Genomic DNA, 21,896 nt, shown 5'->3' with positions numbered 1-21,896 from the left:
AGAGATAGCACAGCAGTATGTTTGTCTTGCATGCAGAAGGAATCCTGGCATACCATATGGTCCCCTGAGCCTGCCGGGGGTGATTTCTAAGCATAGAGCCAGGAGTAGCCCCTGAGCGCTGCGGGGTGTAACCCAAAAACAAAATAAATAAATAAATAAATAAATAAATAAATAAATAAATAAATAAGGCAAGTGAAAGAATTAGCAGATGGTTTGATTTTTAGGTGGTATATAAATAAACAAAGCAAACGTAACAAAAAACAATTAAGTGATTTCTATGAGAAAGCAGAAGTGGATGGAGGAATAAATAGAGTGATCTACTTGGAGATGGGTTGGTGGTAGATTTGGTGAGTTTTTAAACATGGCAGTATGAAGCTATACCCCTGAAATTCTATCATGTTGTAGAACTTGGATTCACATTTCAACACATACCACTCACTCTTCCACTCACTGAATTTAAGAAAATGTTGACAGTTATTTCTTTCAGTGCCTCATTTCTAAATAAAAAGGAAATTTATAGTTTTGGAAATCAACATCATGGAATATTCAGAATTGTGTTTGGAATGTAGTGACCACCTAAGATTAGATCGACAATTCTCATATTAGTTAGTAGCTGTGACACTTAGATAAGTCATGTTCTCTGGTTATTATTTGCTTTAACTTTTGTTTTGTTACTGGTTAGTGCTGAGAAGTCACTCCCAGCCATGCTGAGGGGATTATGCGATGCTAGGATTGAACTCAGGCCTCGTGTCACAAAGCATGTACTCAGACCTTTGCACTGCCTCTCTGGCCCCAGTTTGCTTAACTTTTAAAATAGGCCTAATCCTTATGAGAAAAAGAGCTAGAATTAAATTATCTGCAGGATCCAAGACCTATTCCATGCTGCAAGATTGCATTGGTGTGGTGAATATTGAGAGGATTCTGAAATTACAGTTTCGCTCTCTGCAACATAGGGTAAAAATATCAACAATCCCTTCTAGTGTGTGCCCTACACTGCTCAGATGTTGGCCCATTTAGTGCAACTTTGCTGAAGGTACTTGGAAACTCATTCTGGAAATCAGTAGTTAGGCATGTTCAAGAAAATTAAACATTTTTACTTAAAAAGAGACAGCACAAGCATGTGGCACTTGCCCTTCTTCCCCATTCACTGAGTGGTTTATGTGAATCTTTTATTTTTTTATTTTATTTTTTTGGTTTTGGGGTCACACTCGGCAGTGCTCGGGGGTTATTTCTGGCTGTACACTCAGAAATCACTCCTGGCAAGCTCGATGGGGGACCATATGGGATGCCAAGATTCGAACTACTGTCCTTTTGCATGCAAGGCAAACACCTTACCTCCATGCCATTTCTCCGGGCCTGGTTTATTTGAATCTTAAGATTCATGTAAGGGACAGAGAGACAGTATAGCAGGTAAGGTGCTTAATTATGGACACAAGTTGGAATCCAGTCAGCATATGTGATGTTAGGAGCAAAGCCAGGAGTAATCCCTTATCAGAGCCAAGAGGAAACCCTGAGTACTACCGGGTGTGGTGCAAAACCCAAACAAACAAATAAAGGATAGAAGATTAATCTCACTAGCTGCAATAATGCTGCTGTCCTGAGTCATGAAGAAGTAGAAGTCTAATTTTATCAATGGGGATTTCCTCTCGACAGGAAGCCTGCTCTGAGACTTAAAACCATTGACTTTCTCTGCTTGTTCTTGGCTGAGTTTTGAGTAAGTTAGTAATCTCTACCTGCCCCACCCCAATACATAAGAATGATGAAATCCTGCTAGATGATCCATTTATCCATTTAGACACAAGGTTAAGTTAGGGATTAGCATTCGTCAGAATTTTCCTTCATGAAGGCTTATGCAAATATGGTGATAACAAGCCACAGCACATACATGTGTCCTTTTCAATTATGTGAGGGCATCTTTTGAACACATTGCTGGAAATCTATGATTATGTTCTGAATTTCTCCACTTACTAGGGATCAAGGCTCTAGGGGACATAGCTTTAGAGTAGTTAGAACAAGACTCTAGATTTGCTGTGGCCACAGCATCTATAAGTTGCTGTGTTGATTATTAGCATCAATTTATCTATATTATAAGTTGAAGTGCTGCTGTACTCAACACTAGGCCAGTTCTTGCAGCCTTGATCCAAGAGAGTTGGTGAAACACTCTTCTGATGCAGCAGAAGAGGGTCTTGTCCATCTCGGGCATTAAGTGTCTGCTGACAACATTGGATTTGAAGAGAACTGAGATCTTCAGGTCGGACGGGCAAGTCTGCCCAAGAGAAAATTGTGTCACTAGTAAACAACTTCACTTTTTTTCTATATCTTCAGTTTCCGGATTCTTCGCATTTCATCCATCAGCAGTGGAAGATACATGGAGCTGAGGCTCGTTGGCTTTTGCTTTAGGCAGATGGAATCTGGGCTAGAGACCTTTCAGATGTGCTCTTTAGGGAAATGTGTCTCCTTGGGGACCCATGATGAATGGCGAGGTAACAAGGCGAGTTCCTGTGTTACCTTGGATCATGCCAGGTTGCCTTTCGTTAGCTGGATCACTGGAGCCGAGAGGGGCTGCCAGGATGCCTAAGGAAGCCTTGAAGTTAAGCTGCTGAGCAGAAACCTGATTGGCAGATGGGAGGGAACCTGGAGGCTAATCATTCCTGCCAAGCTGGGGCTGTTTACTCTGCCACCGGAAGGTTGGTGGACACTGGGCGTGGTGGGCGTACTTGCCTAAGCACCTGTTTGCAGAACATGGAGACAACAGGACAGGGCAGAGCCACCAGAGCAGTCATAAGAAACCAGTCCTGTTGGTTTTCCTTGTGAGCTCCACAGCTAAAATCTACATTCCAGATGAAACCTGCCAGGCAGCGGAAGAAAGCACTTAAAAGAAAGCAAAAACAAACAAACAAGAAGGAAACCAAACCAAACACAAAATACAGCACCAGTGCCAGAGCAGTAAAGGCACTTCTGCATTTGTGGCCCTTTGGTTGTGGGCTCTGGTGGTCTGCCAGTCACGTGTCTTTTCTGCTGGGGAATTTTTACAAGCTCTTGGGTTTGGCCTTGAAGGCACAGGCTTCTGATCCTAATTTAGATAGCCTAGGAGGAGGCCCTCGGAGTTAAGAATTTGAGTCTTTTTCTGCTGATTCACTCTTTGCATTTCCTGGGCTGCTCCAAGGGGTGGCGGGCCACGGAGGGCTGGGAGGATCTCTCCTTGTTGGCTCAGCAGTTCCAGAAGCTTCAACTTACTCACCAATGAGGAAGTGGCAAAGGGCTGGGAGTTGCAGCAGGCACTGGGGCGGAGCTGGTGGTGGAGCAGAGCTCTGCTGGGATGACCCGGGCAGGCTGACTTTCCGACGACAAAAGCCTTTTGTGCCCCGGACTAAATACAGAAGCCCCAGAGGAGCAGCCGGCCGGCCTGTGCGTCCTGGTGTGTAGTAAGGTGCCAGTCTCGCCTGCCTGCCTCCTGCCTGCCGGGCAGTGAGCTGTGGACGGTGCCAGGCAAACTGGAGGGCAGGCAGGGCAGGGCAGGGCAACAGGGTGACCTGCAAAGAGCCCCAGGGCGGGTGTTGCTGGGGCGGCCAGTCCAGGAGTCCTGAATTCAGCCTTGCCTGTGTCCTGGAAGAGTCCCCAGAGCGCATAGGGTGGATTCAATGCTGAACCAGCCTGGCAGGTAACACAGAGGCTGGATTGATCCTGGAAGGGCACAGCCGGCGGGACATGGACATGGAGGACGGCGAGGACACCCTGGACGGCAGGGATGTGGCAGAGCCCGACAGAGCAGACTCTGGTCTGGAATTGGCCCAGTCCATCCTGAGCAAGTTCTCCATGAAAAGCCTCTTCGGCTTCACTAGCAAACTCGACTCCGGGAAGCCCGACTTGGAAGATGCGGTGCTGAAAGCCTTCCGCAATTTAGCTGTGGATGCTGAGCCCCAAAGGTGGGAGGAGCCGGGTACCAGCACCCCAGAGCTGGAGGTGGAGGCCCCTGGCCCTCCTCCTGATTTGGGGAATGATGCACAGACTCAGAGGGCCGAGGAAAAGGCTGAGCCACAGATGGGGCAAGAGGGGAGTGGTGGCCTGGCAAAGCCGGGCATCTCTCTTCCAAGTCCAGAACCACTTCCACCTGCCACCTTGGATGCCAGCAGCGAGGAGGATGTCATTGTGGTCCAGGGGACCTTGGTGGACCTCACCCAGGATTCAGACTCTGAGGATGGCGGTGATGAGCAAGAAGAAGAAGGCCACGCCAACAACATCTGTGCTGAGTCCCCAAGTGCTGCTATACTTGGGCCTCTTCAGGGGTCCGTAGAGGAGCCAGGAGATTGTCAGGGCAGGGTTGTTACTGGGGGCAGGAACAGTGCTGATGATGAGGATGACAACGATGAGCAGCTCTCTGCGAAAGGACTTTCAGGGACACCCGAGGGCAGAGGTGAGCCGGGGCCCACCGAGCTCAGCACTGGCCAGGAACATGTTGGAGAAGATTCCCCAGTGGCTCCCTTGGGAGTAGACCCAAACCTGAATGCCAGTGCCAAGGAGAACGCTTCCTGCCCCAAAGAAGGCCCCGGAGAGAAGGCTTTCCAGCTCCCGGCCTTCTTCAGTGGGCTCCGAGTGCTGAAGAAGGGGGCACCAGCCGAGGGAGGAGAGTCCATCACCGAAATCAAACCCAAGGACGGAGACCTGGCATTGCTCAGGTTGACCCAACCGGTGCACAAGTCCTTAGGGCAGGCTGGGGACAGGAGGGTGGCTGACCCGAAGGCCCCTCCCACTTTCCTGGAGCAGTTGTCACAGCTGCTCAACCTCGACATGCCCAAAGCTGACTTCAAGACCGAGGACCCTGAGCGTGCTCCAGGAGGGGACATGGGCTGCGGTGCGGCCAAGGAGAGCCACGGTGGCCCGGCAGAAGCCCAGGGTGGAGAGGTCAAGCCGAAGCCCCCCGAGTCCGCCCTGGAGGCCTTTAAAGCCTTATTCATCCGTCCTCCCAAAAAGGGGAGCACTGCGGACGCCTCTGAACTAGAAGCTCTCAAACGCAAGATGAAGCATGAGAAGGAGTCCCTTCGAGCTGTGTTTGAGCGGTCCAAGGCCAGGTTCCCTGATGGCCCCTCTGATCCCAGAAGTGTATGTAGTCTTGGGTTTTGGGTTTTGTCCTGCAAGGGGAAGCCTTTAATTCTTTTCAGGAATATGGGCAACCTGCTGTTGTTGCTTTAATTGTATTGTATTTGAATGGGAAAGTGATTCCTAATGGAATTCAATTGTCCTCAGGTGGAAGCTAGAGATGGACAGCAGTTATTCTATGTGTTCTGGGTGGGTACAAGGTTGGGGGCCATATGCAGAGGTATATTGAGGCTGTGGAGGCAAGGGAAGCTGTCAGTGTTTAAACATTAACAGTAAATGCTCTTGTGAAAGTTAAGCAGCGTGTGGAAGCCATGTAATCTAGAAGCCAGAGCCCAGATTTCCTCACCACTTAATTATGCCTCCATGAAAGGAAGAGTTTTCCTTTGAAAGTTTGCCATTTGACGAAAGGCATGTGTGTGGTGGGATGAAAATGTTCTCAGGAGGTTACAGGTTACCCTTACTGAGCACTGGATTTAAGTTGACACCTGGGTTTTATTTCTCTCTGCCAGTTACTGGCAGGGTGACCTTGAATATCTCTATGCATCAGTCTCATCAGCAAAATACAGTAAATAACCCTCATCTTAAATGGTTAGGATGAAATGAAGTTAGCACATGGTAACTATCTGAAGTCATGAAACTCTTACCATTCAGAGCAAAAGACAATGCAGATAATTTTTGAACACTAGCAAAAGCCTGTCTTGTGCATCTTAATGTTTTATAGGTTAACACATAGAATTTCTCACTTAGAACTGATACAGAATGTACTTAGCCCACTATTGATTTAATCAGTTACAATATTTAAAAATAGAAAAATTCTTTGGGAAATCTCTTGAGTTGTTGTAGTGAAAATTAAGCCAACATGACCTGCTCATACTAAAAATATTACTTGAAAATGCAATCAAAATTATTTCACTTTTTTTAAGGAAAATGTACCAGATCTTGTGTTTGGAAAACTTTATTATTTATTTATTTTTTTGTGGTTCAGAGATTCCAGGTTCATGTTAATCTTAATGTTGGTGGAAAATGCAAATGTTCATGGAAAATGCCAGACCAATCTATCATGAATATCTCTAGAGTTGCTTGGATACATGTATAAACGTTCCCTTAAAGGTATCTGGTGATAGTCCTATTGTATATTTTCAGCTGAAAGCTCACTTGATTTTATAATAGCCATAGGATAAAAGACAAATAATCTATTATGGCTTGTATTATACTTGGCATTAGAATTTCATTCAATTTCATGGCCATTTAAACTTTCACCCTTCTGATCATTTTATACTTCTAGAAAAGAATCTTACTGTTATGAGAAGTTTCAGTTACAGTGAATGAGACCAACGTACAACTGGCCATTAAAATTAATCTCAGAGTCAACATGTTTGTTTTCAGAGATGAATGGCCTCTCATCACATTTTTATTTAACTTACTCTTTTCTATGCTCACTTTTTCAACAGCCTGACCACAGCCCCACAGAGCCAGATGATAGGACTCCTGGAAGACTCCAAGCTGTCTGGCCACCACCAAAGGCCAGAGACACAGAAGAAAAAGTAGGATTGAAATACACTGAAGCAGGTAATAGGAAAAGGAGCCGTGTCCCCAGAAATGATTCTTTTGCTGTGTGGCATTTAGATCCAGTTCATTAGACTCGCAGAATTCTTTCGTCTCATTATAAATTATAATGCTGGAAACTTTCCTTTTGCTTTCTCTCTGAAAGTAAACCCTTGTACACTTATCATTAATGAATATCTTAGAGATGAAAGGTGAACTCAGCGGCATGAAAGAAGGTAGGGGCCTATGAAGTAGGAGAACCTTTGGGATACTTTGAGAAGGTAGGTTACAAATTCCTCAGGAAACAGGTGGTTGGCCTTCATATTATGTTAAGGGAGCAGCAGGATTGCTAGAGAGGGAGAGTATAATTCTCCAGAACTGTAATCTGATTTGCTGTTTGTCTCTGAGTAATGCTTTTGAGCTACAGACACCTTGTACAGAATGAATGTACAGTTCCCATTTCAGTTACTCTTTCACTTTATTTTTAAGACAAAGCTTTATTTAATGCATGAGCAAATTTAATGTAATCTAACTCTCCGGAAACCTTCCCAGGAGACTTTCTTGAATATAGTTAAATAGAAAGGTAATGGTGATCTAGGTTGTTTTCTCTTTTAAATGAAAGGTGCAGATGAAATTAAAGAAAAATGAGGAAAGATAGAATGGAATGTCTTCAATGTGTTGGGTTGGTTTCTCTCTCTCTGATATCTCTTATTTTCTTAATATTTTAAGATACCTATATTGGCTAATATTTTGCTGGTTGTCTTACGTATGTTTACATATTAAGATCCCTGGCAGAGTGGAGGAACCACATGGGATGTTAGGGATAAAACCCAGGTTGGCTATGTGCAAGACAAATGTACCTGCTTTACTCTCTAGATCAGTGGTCCTCAAACTTTTAAACAGGGGGCCAGTTCACTGTCCCTCAGACTGTTGGAGGGATGGGCTATAGTAAAAACAAAAACTACGAACAAATTCCTATGAGCAAATACAATATTTGGCCCATGGGCCATAGTTTGAGGACAAACTGCTCTAGTTAATCCTGTTTTCATTTTTTGGGAGGGCTATACCTGCTGCACTTAGGGGTAACTCCTGAACCTGCACTCGGAAATTGCTCTTGGCATGCATTGGGGACCAAATGGGGTGCCAGGGATCAAATCCTGGTTGACCGTGTGCAAGGCAACGGGCCTACCTGCTGTGTTATTGCTCCAGCCCTCTTCTCATTCTTTTTGTAAATATGAAATGTGTTCTTGGTGTAGTGCTGTTCGAGTCTTGAATGAGATGGGGACAGCGGGAAGAATGCGGACAGTGATAGTACTCTGGGTCAGGCTCTGAATACATAAGTGACATAATTGGTAGAAGAGGTTGGTTATTGTCTGCAGAAAGTATGTGAATTCCCATCGTGTCAACATGGGTGTAAATATTCTGACTTAATTCTCAAGTTGTTCTCTGCTGACTTACTCTTTGGTTGTATAAAATACCTGTTATACCTTTAGAAACTTTTTTTTTCACCCTGCCACTTTAGGCAAGTATGTGGTTGCTTTGTTGTCACAGACTAGCTCTTGGAGTCGGGATGTATTAGAGGGCTACTTTGAGTCGTCTTGAGGAGAGTGGATGCACGGGTGGTGAAATATGAAGGAATGAGAGCACATACAAATGTGTATAGAGAACAGCATTCTAAGTTTAATATCCAGACTAAAGGCTTTTATATGGGGTATATTGCTAGTCAGAAGTATAAAAGAGAATGCTCCCATTTTGGTTCTTTGCAAAGTACAGAAACTTACTATTGTACATTGTTTGATCTTTAAAACAATGCACATGACTTTAGGTGGTTTGTAAACTTTGAAGAGAAAACAGTTCATTTAGGAGCCCAGAGGATAAAAGGAAGATAAGTTATAACTTCTCAAAGTAGTTCCTTTATGGCCTGGCCTTGGTGTAAATTAAGAGATTAGCAAGAAGCCATGCTTCCTTAAGAAATTTCCTTTATCTCAGGGAACAGGTTTTTAGATCTAGGAGCTTATAACAAATGACCAACTTCCTAATGCCAGGTTTTGAAAGGGACAAAACTTATATAAAAGGGGTACAGAATCTATACCTTGTAGAATTCAATAGTCCAATGCTATCCTAGCCAAAACATTTTGGAGTGTAGATTAATTAGCAGGTATTCAAAGTGTCTAGGGGAAGTTCCTGAAGCAAAGCAGTCTTTTCTGTTACAAACTGCTATGGCATTCAAAGACAAGGAGAAAAATAATAGTTTTTGTTGCTGAATTTTCCAGGTAAAGAGAAATTTAGTCAATGCTATATTTTTGCCTCTAAATATGCAGAGCAGAAGGGAGAATATATTGAACAAATATAAAGGAAATATAATGTTGGTACCATAACCTGGATCTCAAAAAATATCTTTATGGAATTTCTCCAACTCTCCCTGTTTCCACAGTGGGCCTTTTGCTAAAAATTTCTTGGGGGTATAAGAAGCAGCCATCTGCTCCAGGAACACATCTGGTGGGCATCTGTCCATCCCCTATAGGAATATATAAATTCCTATCAATGGCTCAGACACTTTATCATGTATTGCTAAAATTAAGAAAGTAACATTTACCCTGTGACTTCTTTAAAGTCTTATTCAGAAAGCTACATTTTAGAAGTCTTTGTTTATAATCTAGCTCCTTTACTATTGTTCCCATTGGTTTCTCTGTCATTGGGAAAGAAAATCTGCCACTGTAGGCATCAAAGAGAGAAGCTGGCTTCACCACCTGTTGTGGTGTGTGTGGGACCAAGCCCAGTGGTGCTGGGAATTATTCCCAAAATGCTGGTAGGACCATGTGGTGCCAGGGGTTGAACTGGGGGATTCACTACAAAGCTATCACCTTAATCCCTGCTTTAGCTCTCCAACCCAGAACTCATCTTCTTTCACCATTTAAGTGTTCTTATTTTTCTTGTTTCATGCATTAAGTTAATAAAATCAGAAGACAAGGATTATGGAGATGACTCAAAAGACTGGACTGTATGCTTTGCATTCAGGAAACTTTAGTTGAATCCTTGGCATTATGAGGTGCCCCTAACACCATGAAATATGACCCCCAAATAAGTAAACATACTGTAAATTCAAGACTCTAGCTTCTATAGTTTAGGATTCTGTGCTGTGGACATTCTTGCCCAGTTCTCAGAGTTGGGAAGAAGATAGTATTTTTTTTTTAATTTTTATTGTGGAGGGAGTGAATTACAAATTTTTCACAGTAATATTTAAGGTACATAGTGAGATATTTATCATGATTCCCCCATCTTTTCACTGCCGTTGGCCACTTCACATTTGCTGCTGCGTGGGTGGGTTTCCCTCTGTTCAGAGTTTAGCTTTTTAATTTTTACTTTTGCTCTACTCCTGCCTGTGCTCAGAGATCATTCTTGGTAGGGTTCAAGAGACCGGATGTTCTTTCTGAGATTGAACCTAGGTTGGCTGCATGAAAGGCAAATGGCTTTCCCTGCTGTACTCTCTCTGGCTCCACCAAAGTTTAGCTTTTAAAAGCCTCTTGTTTGTTTGGTTTGGTTTGGTCACAACCAGCAGTGCTCAGGGGTTACTGTTGGCTCTGAACTCAGGGATTATTTCTAATATGCTCAAGGTATTATATGAGATTTCAGGGACCAAACTCAGGTTGACTATGTGCAAGGCAAACGGCTCACTCACTGTACTATCTGTCATTATTTTTTTTTTTTTTTTTTGGTTTTTGGGCCACACCCAGCGGTGCTCAGGGATTACTCCTGGCTGTCTGCTCAGAAATAGCTCCTGGCAGGCACGGGGGACCATATGGGACACCGGGATTCGAACCAACCACCTTTGGTCCTGGATCGGCTGCTTGCAAGGCAAACGCCGCTGTGCTATCTCCGTGCCCCTGTCATTATTCTTGATGCAATATATTATTACATTAGTCTTGATGCAGATCTGTTATGTGTTTGTGGCTTATGAGCAATTTTGTTGGGAAAGAACATATTCCATCTTTTTTCTGGAATTGGGCTGGGGACAGTCAGCAACAGATCACATGCCCTTTGAGACCTACTATGAATGTGGGGACTTATATTGAGGCAAGCTTATGGAATGGTCTTGCTTTTTCTAGGAGGAATCTTTTTATGACCTCTTTACATTTTTTTTGCCTTTTTTTTTGGGGGGGGGGCATACCCAGTGATGCTCAGGGGTTACTCCTGACTCTGTGCTCAGAAATCGCTCCTGGCTTGGGGGACCATATGGGACACTGGGGGATAGAACTACAGTCCTTTCTAGATCAGCCGCGTACAAGACAACTGCCCTACTGTTGTTGCACCACTCCCGCACATTTTAAATTTTTAAACTCAATCAATTCATGCTGAATCTGTGACATTTTCTTTGGCTGCAGACCAGAATCTGTAAGTGGTAAACTTGATTAACTTGGGACTAAGAAAAACCCAGTCACAGCTAAGTGAAAAGAAGCTGGATTGTCACATAATACTAGGAGACTAAAAAAACACCTGCCTTTAAATTTAATGGGCAAAAGCAGTTTATCTCTCTCTGAAACAAATAACCAGTTTTTTCTTCCATTCTTTTAATATATTTTTCTGTGAGTGTGGCGAACTTTTATTTGGATTTGTAACTGGTCACAAGTCTTAAAACTGAAAAATTGGGGCCAGAGCAGTGGAGCAGAGTGGTAAGGAGTTTGCCTTGCAGGCACTAGCTTAGGACAGACAGCAATTTGATCCCCCGGCATCCCATATGGTCCCCTCAAGCCAGGAGCGATTTCTGAGTGCATAGCTAGAAGTAACCCCTGAGCATCACTGGGTGTGTTCTCCCAAAAATCAAACAAACCAAAAAAAAAAAAAAAAACCAATTAAAAAAACCCCACTTGCTGGATCTCTGTTTCTGAATTTTCTGAATCCAGAAAAGTTTCTGGATTCTGGCATGATAGAATCACTGAAGGATACTCTTAACATAAGCTTTACTTTAAAAAAAAAATCTCAAACTTAAAAGATTTCTAATCCACATTATGTTTTTTTTTTCTTTTGCTATAAAGATATAAGTAAATTTGGCCACAACTATTATCAGGTTAGGTAACTAGCACTGACTGAATTGGTCAGAATCCCTGTGAAGTCAGGGGACAATCAAATTGTGTGATTTGGTGGAGAGGTTATTAGGCCATTTACCAGGGTATAGGTAAAAGGTTAAAAAAATCATGGGGCCAGAGTGGTTGTGCTAGAGGTAAGGTGTCTGCCTTGCAAGCACTAGCCTAGGAGGGACCATGGTTTGATCCCCCAGTATCCCATATGGTACCCCCGGAGCCAGGAGCGATTTTTGAGCACATAGCCAGGAGTAACCCCTGAGTGTCACCATTGTGGCCCCAAAAAACAAAAAGCAAACAAACAAAAAATGAAAACCAGCAGGATGCCTTCACTTCCAGATGCCCCTCCCAGCCGCACCCACCTCCAACCTTGTCTGAGCAAGTGGTCAACACTGTACACTCCTGTGACTTTCGAAAGAGAGACCTAACTTGGAGGAGAATCTCATGGACATATAGCCTTGCAGCTGATGGCATAGGGGCCTTTAGAGGGACTCTGTGAACCTCTCCTGTCTTCTGATCTCATCAGGCCAGCACTGCAGTCTCACATTTGTGGACCCCATGGCTGCGAAAGTGGCTGTGTAACACCCCATCATTTTCATTTTGACCTCTCACACAAAATATTAATTAAATTCTTCCTACCTGCCAAAGGGCAGTCTTTGCAGAGGTTGGGAAACTGATGACCGGGTTAGAGGGAATTTTATATTCGTGGTGGAATGTTGAGTGCCAGAAATAACCATGTTACAAACAACTCCGTAAATCACAGTGTCTAGAGAAATTTAATTTAAAAAAAAATCAGCATGAAAAAAGCATGATATTGAGCAGCACCTGGGGGTCAAAAATAACTTTTACAGCTCTCAACTGTAAAAAAACAGAAGAAAGAATCTAGGCTTTTAATGTTTGCTGTGGGAGAGGGGAATAAGAGTGGAGAGAGGAGAGAGGAAAGAAGAGAGAAGGAGAAGGGGGGAGAGAGAAAGAGAGAGAAGAGAGATTACAGGAAAGGAAAGGACAGGGAGAGAGAAAGGGAGAGAGAAAGAAAGGGAGGGAGGGGGAGAAGAGGGGAGAGGTGTGTGGAGAAAAAAGAAAAAGAAAAGGGAAGGAAGGAAGGATGGAGGGAAGGAAGGAGAAAGTAAGAATAAGGAAGGAAGTAAGGAAGAAAGGAAGGAAGGAAGGAGGGAGGGAGGAAGGGAGGAAGGAAGGAAGGAAGGAAGGAAGGAAGGAAGGAAGGAAGGAAGGAAGGAAGGAAGGAAGGAAGGAAGGAAGGAAGGAAGGAAGGAAGGAAGGAAGGGAGAAGGGAGGGAGGGAGGAAGGGAGAAGGAAAGGAAGGAAGGAAGGAAGGAAGGAAGGAAGGAAGGAAGGAAGGAAGGAAGGAAGGAAAGAAGGAAGGAGGAAGGGAGGAAGGAAAGAAGGAAGGAAGGATGGAAGGAAGGAAGGAAGGATGGAAGGAAGGAAGGAAGGACACAAAGGCTCTCTCAGGGGTTTCCTTCTAGCCCCCCTCCTGGCCAATCTTCAGGCTTTCCTTTTTTATACCCAATCTGTTGACAGTTACAGGGGTTTGTTTTATAGGTAACATTATCACCCCTTAAAGGTATAGTCACATTGATAACCTGGATTTGAAGGGGTGAGGGGTCATAGAATTCCAGAACTTGAGAAGCAACCTGAGTGGTATGGAGAGTGAGTGGTCCCACAAGAAGGGGTGCAGTAGGGCCTGAGCTGCTGTGCGATAAATCCCCTGATGCTCTGTGCTTTGTTCTGCCAGCACCATGGCCATTGATCAAATGCAAATACTACTTGACTGGGAATCTCCTGATATACACTACTTCTTAAGGACAGACAAGGACAGCACAGAACACATCCAGAGAGACTGAAGTAGCCAACAGGCTGCAGTGAAGAAGGTTCTAAGCCTCTCTCTAAGCCTCTCTGCATGGAGAGCTGGCACTCACTTCCCTCAGCACACCTGAGCACACAGGCCTCTGAGATATTCTCTCAGGGCCTCGGCTTTTATTCATCCCCTGGGAGGGTTTTGTTTCCCACTTGAGTCCATTCTCCCAAGGATAATGGCTGTCATTCAGGGCTCAGCTTGGTGGACTTCTATTGCTCCTTCATGCGGAGCTTTGTTTCCTGGGCTCAGAAAATCTCCCATGAGCTTTAGATCTTTCCCTGTTACAAAAAAGATGACAAATTTGGAAATACTCAGGCATGTCACAAAGCAAAGGAAACTCTCTCTGATCCTTTCTCAAAGAAGCCATTGTCAACATTTTGAATTAGAGCTCTGTGAATCTCATACTTAATATTTCTTATCGCACTGTGCTGGAATATTTTTCTCATTTGAGAACTTGAACTATTTCTAAGTAATTCTCTCTTCATTTTAACAATTAATTACAGCGATTTATTTTGATTTTTTTAATTTTGGGTTTACTCCTGGCTCTGTGTTCAGAAATGGCTCCTGGCAGGCTTGGGGGACCATCTGGGATGTTGGGAATCGAACCAGGGTTCATCCTGTGTTGGCCTCTTGCAAGGCAAACATCCTACCACTATGCTATCTCTCCGGCCCCATGGCGATTATTTTTTATAAATTATTTTCAACCTTTAATATAAATTTCTTGTCTTATTGCCAAAGATGAGGGATTCCACCTTTTGGGGGGATGGACTACTGGGAATTAAATGCAATCTCTCATAATTGTGAGACAGGAGTTTTCTATTTTAAAAGGTTTTGATGCATATGAGTAAGATTTTGCTTTACTGAATCTCTTTCTGATACTGTGGTTGTGGATATAAGAGGGTTCCATTGGGCTTAGGACTCTGAGGATCTGTCTGTTAGTGCTGGGGAAGGCTTCATTCACACTTGCAAGCAGGCACTCTGGCTCTGAACTGCCTGCCTCTACGCAATACCTCCATGTGAGAAGGTGAATATTTAAAATTAAGTATTTTTCTTACTGACATTTCTGTTAAATACTTACCTGTTGTGCTTTAGAACATGGTTTTAAGTATAAGTAGTGCCAAATCTGTCCTCATTTGATTGTATAAATTTTCTTTCAACATAATTTGCAATACAGGAGGTATAATGTATATTTTAAATATCCTTGTGATTTCTTTTTACTGTTTCTTCATCTCTCCCTTTGATGTCAATCCATAGATGGGGACTAACTTAGATGATCTAAGACAAACTTTTTCCTGAATTTGCTATCTTTAAATTTGTTTATTTATTAACTTATTTTTTTATTTGGTTTGGGGGCTATCTCTGGTGGTACTCAGGGCTTTATACTGTCTCTGCACTCTAGGATCACTCCTGGCAGGACTTGGGGGCCATATGTGATCCTAGGAATCAAACCCAGGTCAGCAGTGTTTCAGGAAAGCACTTTACCTGCTGTTCTCTCTCTCCAGCCCCTTACGTTGCTGTTTTTATAGCAAACTTGGGAATACTTTTTCTTCCCTGCTATATCTGTAATTATTTCAGAACTTTTATTTTGTTTTTATTTTGTTTCAGCATCATAATTATTACAGCAGTTTAATCTTAGAACTTGCTCAGTTCTTTTGCAAACTTAAAAATGTTTTTTTTTGTTTTGTTTGTTTTATTCTTTCATAATAACTAAGTTTTAATTAAGTTTTAAAAATACCTTTGTGGCTATGACTAGAATGACATAATTTATAAATTAATTTGATGGTGAGAATGAGAAATGAAATCTTTAAAATGCTTAAGATTTCTACCTAGGAACATGTCTTCTATTAAGAGGAATAAAATTTTCTTTCTGACTTCTAACACCCCTTTGTGCATGTGTACAGAGCCTCTTCTACCTTTTCTAAGTATGTATTCCTAGGCACCATATTTGTAAGAAGTAAATATATGATAAGACTTTGTTACATCTGTTCTGCCTTAACCTCCTGTTCAGATCCTATTTTGTAATGTGAAGGTTGGTTTAACAGGTCTTATTATTAAGAACTATATTACTATGTGGGGAAAGTCATATTTCCCAATGGAAATTAAGTTTGTGTTTATGAGATTAAAACTGTACCGTGTCAGGGCCACAGAGAGAGTTTATTGGAATGAATATATGCTTTGGAGGTGGGAAGACAGTTTCCATCAGAAACCACACGGTCTCCTAAATTCACTCAGTGTAGTCCCAATACCCAATTAGAATCAAAATGGCATTATTTGAGGAATAGGCACTGACTTAATTACCCATGAGATGAGAATAAAAATGTGCAAAGAATCAAAACTCAAGAGAAAAATCCATTTCTCACTAATCCTAAAGTTTATAATTTCAGGCAAGACTGTATAGAGCAAATACTGGAAAGTAAAAACAATTAAAAATTTATCACTTTAAAAAAAAAGGGCAAAGAAGAAAAGCACTCATTTTCTGAAATAAAATTACAGCTATTGATTTGACTTCTCCATTCTGCATCTGAAAATGTTTTCTCTCCATTGGCTGTAGCTTAGACAACTGGAAACCTGTTAATGGCAGAGAAGAACTCTTTGCTTGAGAAGAGTTTCGTAGTTTTGCAACAAAGGTCCTACTAGTAAAAGACATTATAATGATTGTTAGTGACAGCTGTTTTATACATACATACATACATACATACATACATACATACATACATACATATATATATGTGGCATCTCTAGGACTCCATCACTAAAACCTAACTTGAAAACATCCAAATTGAAAGTATCATGTTTTATTTTGATCACTGTAGTTTAACCCACATGTTTACAATATTGTTGATGTTTATGGTTTTGATGTAGTTAGTTATTACAATTTACTACCACTGAGTGGTCCAAGACTCTCCACCATTATCCCTTCTACTACTTCAGTCCATCTCACAATTTCTCTGCCTACTTTCCCTTACTAGGTAATCTCAAGGCCAATGTCTGATACCATGTCAGATTTTCTGTTTATTGGTTTATGTCCATATACCAACAAGAGTGAGATAATTTTATATTTGTCTTCCCTGACTTACTTTGTTTAACATAACCTCATGAGACTGAGAAATAGTCCATCCCTCTGTTTTCTAAATATCCTTTTACTTTATGGTTTACTTCTGGTTATCCTTTTACTTTATGGTTTGCTTCTGGTTTGGGTTTCCTTGGTCAAAAACTGAGAGTTTCCGCCCTTTTCCATGAGTCAGACTTCCTTGCTCACTAACCAGAAGTTATAAATACCTTGGAATATTTTATTGGCTTACTATACTTTATTTTTCAGTTTCTCTAGTCATAACTAACAGGCAGCTTTGGTCACAAATCCATTTTTCTTTGATTTCTTGTGTTGAGACAAAATGTGCCCTGCCCTCTTTTTTATCATTTATTTAACAGTTTTATTCATTTCATTTTTATTTGTAACATGCTACCTTCTATTGCATGGAATGAGGGTGATAGCTGAGAAATTAAAAGCAGTAAAGTCAAGGAAAAACTTTTGTAGATGTAGGAAGAGGAATGAATGCTGACAATTGAGGCATGCATGTGATTTCCACTTAACTGTGTGGCTGAGAGTTGTGGGAGGAAGAAAACTTTCCCAATACAGTCAGGGGGAGCTAAAGCTTGTGGGTGAACAGAGGGACTCTCAAATATATGTACTAGTAACTAAATTCAGGAAAATATTAATGAAGTTCTGGGGAGTAGAAGCAACATAATACAATTCAGAATCTGGGGTTTTAAATATTAGAAATTGGAGCTGCAAGCATCTTCAAGTTCAATTGGTTTATATCAATATAAGTGAGCATGATTATATATAGTTTTTCCACTCTGAAGTAGAATTCATCTCCAACTATTCTTTTATGTTCTTTAATAAAGTTGTGTGGTGTTTCTTATTCTAACATGTGTACCTTTAAATTTATTTCTGCAGAGCTTTTATGAATAGGATTGTTTTTCCATTATGCTTTTAATTGGTTTAGTTTGATAGCCAAGATTTTTACCTATAGACTTTTATCTATTTCTGATTCTGGCTTAAAACTCATATTCATTCTACTACTCATTCAGCTATGAGTCAGGTATTTGTGGTTGGAGTCATGGTCATTTATTATATATGTTATAGTAAATATATATAACATTAGATTTAACATATTGGTCATTTGTGAAGTTTTTTATTTATAAATCTTATTGGCACTGCTGTGGTATCAGAATATTTTACGAGGCCTTATTCATGCAACAAATTTAGTGTTGTGCCATTTTAAATTTAGCCCAGAAATTTTTAGAGTAAAACATGTACAGTTTGCCAGCCAAACCATTCCTACAATTTTTTTGTCACTTGGTTTAATCAAAATCTTTATTTACTATGTATGTATAATGATTATATAAAGGCAAATAGACGTTAACCGCTTTCAGGCATGGTTTTATAAAAGGCAAATAGATGTTAATGACTTTTCAAGCATGGCATACTAATATTAAGTATGTTATGCAGTATATATTAAGAATCTTTGATTTGAGAAATTAAAACTATACTCACTAATGGTTTCAACCATAGATCCACAGACTGGAGCTGGTTCATGGGTGTAGTAAAGCTGAAAAGTATTGGTCTACCCCCTTGTTTGTAACTGCCAGTCTTTAAACTAGTATTCAGGATGGGTACCAGCTGTTCACAGATGCAAAAAGGTTGAACAGTACTGCACTTAACAGCTCCCTGATTCCCTCTAAGACATACAATCAGGCAACTTTTTTTTTTTTTTGGGGGGGGTTTTGGGCCACACCCTGTGACGCTCAGGGGTTACTCCTGGCTATGCGCTCAGAAGTTGCTCCTGGCTTCTTTATTCCACTTTGTGTTGTTATAATATTGATTATTCCAGATACTGTGTGATTCCATTTACATTACATTACATTATATGAATTATTTGTCCTGGTGATTGGCTTAATTTCCATATTCTAAGGTCCTTAGGATTTATCTGAGTGTAGCGATGCAAAGCCTTCTTTTCGAAGGCTAACACTTCATTGCATGTGTCAACTGCACAGTTTATCCATCCATATGCCAATGAAGATTACTTTCAATTTTTGTGTATAGTAAATAATGGTTGTTATGAATATTGTAAAAATATTTCCTGAGACTCTACATTCACTTTTATTTTGGTACATACAGAAAATTGTATTGTTGAAACAAAGCATATATAGTTCTATGTTTAATTTGGAGGGAAGGATCCCTGGACATGCCCATTCAGTGTTCAGGGAATGTGGGGATTACTTCCATTGATACTCAGCCAACCAACTTAGAACATTCTATGTTAGGGTTTACCAGTGCAGCTCTAAGAACAAATGGTTTTAGGGATCAAACCTGGGACCTTGCTTATGCAATACAGACCCTGACCCTTGAGTGACCTCCCCTCTCATGCTTAATTTTTAAGGTTCTTCCAAACTGTTTCCACTGCTGCTCCACCATTGTGCAAGGCTCCTATTTCTTCACACCTTCAACAACACTTGTTATTCTTATTTGTTTTGGGAACAAGAGCCATCCCAATCTGTGCAGTGATAACTCATTATGGTTTTCATTTTCATTTTCTTAGTGATTCATGATCTTAAGAAATTTCTCCAAAGAAGATGTAGAATTTGAATATAAGCATAGTAAATGATGCCTTTCATGATCTTTGCCCATTGAAACATCTGCTTTTGACATTAGAAAATGAAACAAAAATCATCACTAATAATAATTTTTATTAGTTCTTTTCTTTTTGAACCTCAAAACAAAGCTGAAAAGCTAGTAGAGTGGATATTGCTATTGATATTCATTCCTATTACAGATTTCTTCCCAGTGCTTTCCAGTTAGTGCTAGGAAATACAATGGTTTTTGATCAATGATCTTTATCTTTAGAAACTTTCTATACCTGGGCTTTTGACACAGAAAAATAGTTGAATTTAATGCAGTGGGGTAGATTGGTTAAACTGACAATCATTAAAGAACTTATTTGTTAAAAATTAAATTTTTGATCTATTAATGTGTAACTGTCTCTACATTAAGGTAAGTTCTTTTTTGATTATGGTTAACTGGAAAATGTGATTTATTGATTTCTTTGCTCACTTTATTTAATTTTTTTCTTTAGTTGGGGGACACACCAGAAGTGCTCAGGGATTACCCGAGGTAGGACTAGAAACTTTCTGAAGTACTGGGAATCAGCTATGCTAGGCAAACTTTCTATTGTACTATCTCTCTGGTCCCAATTTGCTGCACATTTTAAATAAGGAAAAATCTTAACCCTAAAGAATCAACTTTTCCAATGTCAGATAAGGGAAGTCAAAGTAACTATGGCGACTATTTTCCCTGTGCTAAACATCAGAGTACTTGGTGACTTTGCAGTACAGTACAACAGTTGTTAATGCCGTGCCCCAAACCAAATGGTTTTCAGATCAGCCTCCTGGATTCTCTGATATTATTTTTTTTCTTAGAGTTTAGACTCCTCCAATATACTGTCAATTGGGATAAATAAAACATTTTAAAAAGCTGCTTTTATGTGGTGAACTACATGGCAGGATTAGGATGACTGTTAGGCAATTTTCCTTGGTGATTCGAAAAACACTGTGTCTTGTTTTTTCTTAGAAGTTGAAGTAAATGGAGGCCAGAGAGATGGCATGGTTGTAGGGCGTTTGCCTTGCATTTGGTTGATCCAGGACGGACCACGGTTTAATCCCTGACATCCCATATGGTCCCCCAAGCCAGGCGTGATTTCTGAGTGCATAGCCAGGAGTAACCCCTGAGCATCACCAGGTGTGACTTTCCCCCAAAAAATAAGGTTGGAGTAAATGGATGTGATAGCAGAGATACTGATGTAGGTAGATCGCATTGAATTCTAATTTAGTAACACCTAGCATATTATTAATGTCAAATTCATGAGTGTTATTAATTCCAGTACTAAAAAATATTGTATTTGTTTAGTAAATATTAACTGAGAAGTTATTATGGTTACTGTATTCTGGTGTGAGATCTACTGGGACTATAAAGATGAATCAGGCAGGATCTTTGCCCTTAAGCAGTTTAGGCTTTTGTGCTTGTCATTTTTGGTGTGGGATAATAAGTAAGTGGAAAACATGAAGTGGGGAAGGGGCACAGTGTCCCCACTCACATGCACTGAACTATTCTAATGCTCCCATAGAGGAATGTATAGCATACAGCAGAATGTGGGATCACTGGTTTCATCTAGACTAGAGTAAGTGGTAGAATTCCCCAACTGACTTGGGAAATAGGCTGGATAAGTCAAATATTGGCCACCTAGACCTCAGCTAAGGAAAAATGGAGCAGGCCCTGTTTGAAGATTTGCCAAATCAGTTTATTATAACTGATAAGGGACCTGGGAAAGACTATGCAGGATTTTCTACCTGTACACTTGAATGAGGTTTAGAAATTATTGGGCATTTTGTGTGAAGATGTTAGTGTGGAGACAGAGGGGAATCATTGCAGGGTTTTATTTTTTATTTTTCACAGTTACAAGGTTGCTTATGATTGAGCTTCAGTCTAACAATGTACAATGTAAGGGTTATTCTGAGGGGTCTCAGCTTGCAGTTTCGCACAAGAAATCAGAGTCAAAAGTACATTTTTTGGCTAGAGGTGTTGAGTACTATCTAGGATCTTTTGTTTGTTTGTTTTTATTTTTGTCTTGGGGTCACACCCAGCAGTTACCAGTGGATATTCCTGACTCTGCACTCAGAAATCACTCCTGGCAGGCTCAGGGGACCATATGGGATATTGAGGATCGAACCACCCATCATCAGCCTTGGTTCGCTGCCTGCAAGGCAAAAGCTCTACCGCTGTGCCATCTCTCCAACTTCAGCGTCTTGGATCTTACTGAGTCAGCCAAGCTCCTTCTCTGCTGCTTTCCCCTGCCTGTTTTATTAGCCAGAGTTTAACATAAATCAAGTTCAGGGTTGACATAATTAAGGGTATTTGTGCTAATTAACTTAGAAAAGATGAAGGGAAAAGTAAAGTGATTTTACACATGTATAACAACAGTACAATACCCTTTACTAGCACACATCCCCTACCACCAGTGTCTCCAGTTTTCCATCCTACCCATCCCCCTTTCCTTCTCCCCTCCCTGCCTCTAACAGAGAGGTTAGACTCTATGTTCCTCTTTTTCTTTCTTTCTTTCTTTCTTTCTTTCTTTCTTTCTTTCTTTCTTTCTTTCTTTCTTTCTTTCTTTCTTTCTTTCTTTCTTTCTTTCTTTCTTTCTTTCTTTCTTTCTTTCTTTCTTTCTTTCTTCCTTCCTTCC

The 21,896-nt window shown here is 41.0% G+C and overlaps 1 protein-coding gene across 2 annotated transcripts in view; it reads left to right on the top strand.

Moving 5' to 3' along the window:
* The window catches only part of FMN1 (formin 1), a 483,837-nt gene that overhangs the window by 153,638 nt on the left and 308,303 nt on the right, over positions 1-21,896 (top strand). The window contains exons 1-2 of one of the 2 annotated variants that reach the window (XM_049789784.1): positions 3,715-5,100; positions 6,549-6,666. In XM_049789784.1, the coding sequence (XP_049645741.1) occupies positions 3,715-5,100; positions 6,549-6,666 (1,504 nt within the window). Of the gene's footprint in view, positions 1-3,714; positions 5,101-6,548; positions 6,667-21,896 lie in introns of those variants that run through there. The other variant, XM_049789785.1, reaches the window with a different exon arrangement.

This window comes from Suncus etruscus, chromosome 16, assembly GCF_024139225.1.
Source record: "Suncus etruscus isolate mSunEtr1 chromosome 16, mSunEtr1.pri.cur, whole genome shotgun sequence".
NCBI classification, from domain to species: Eukaryota; Metazoa; Chordata; class Mammalia; order Eulipotyphla; family Soricidae; genus Suncus; species Suncus etruscus.
This window is presented reverse-complemented; position numbering and strand designations above follow the sequence as displayed.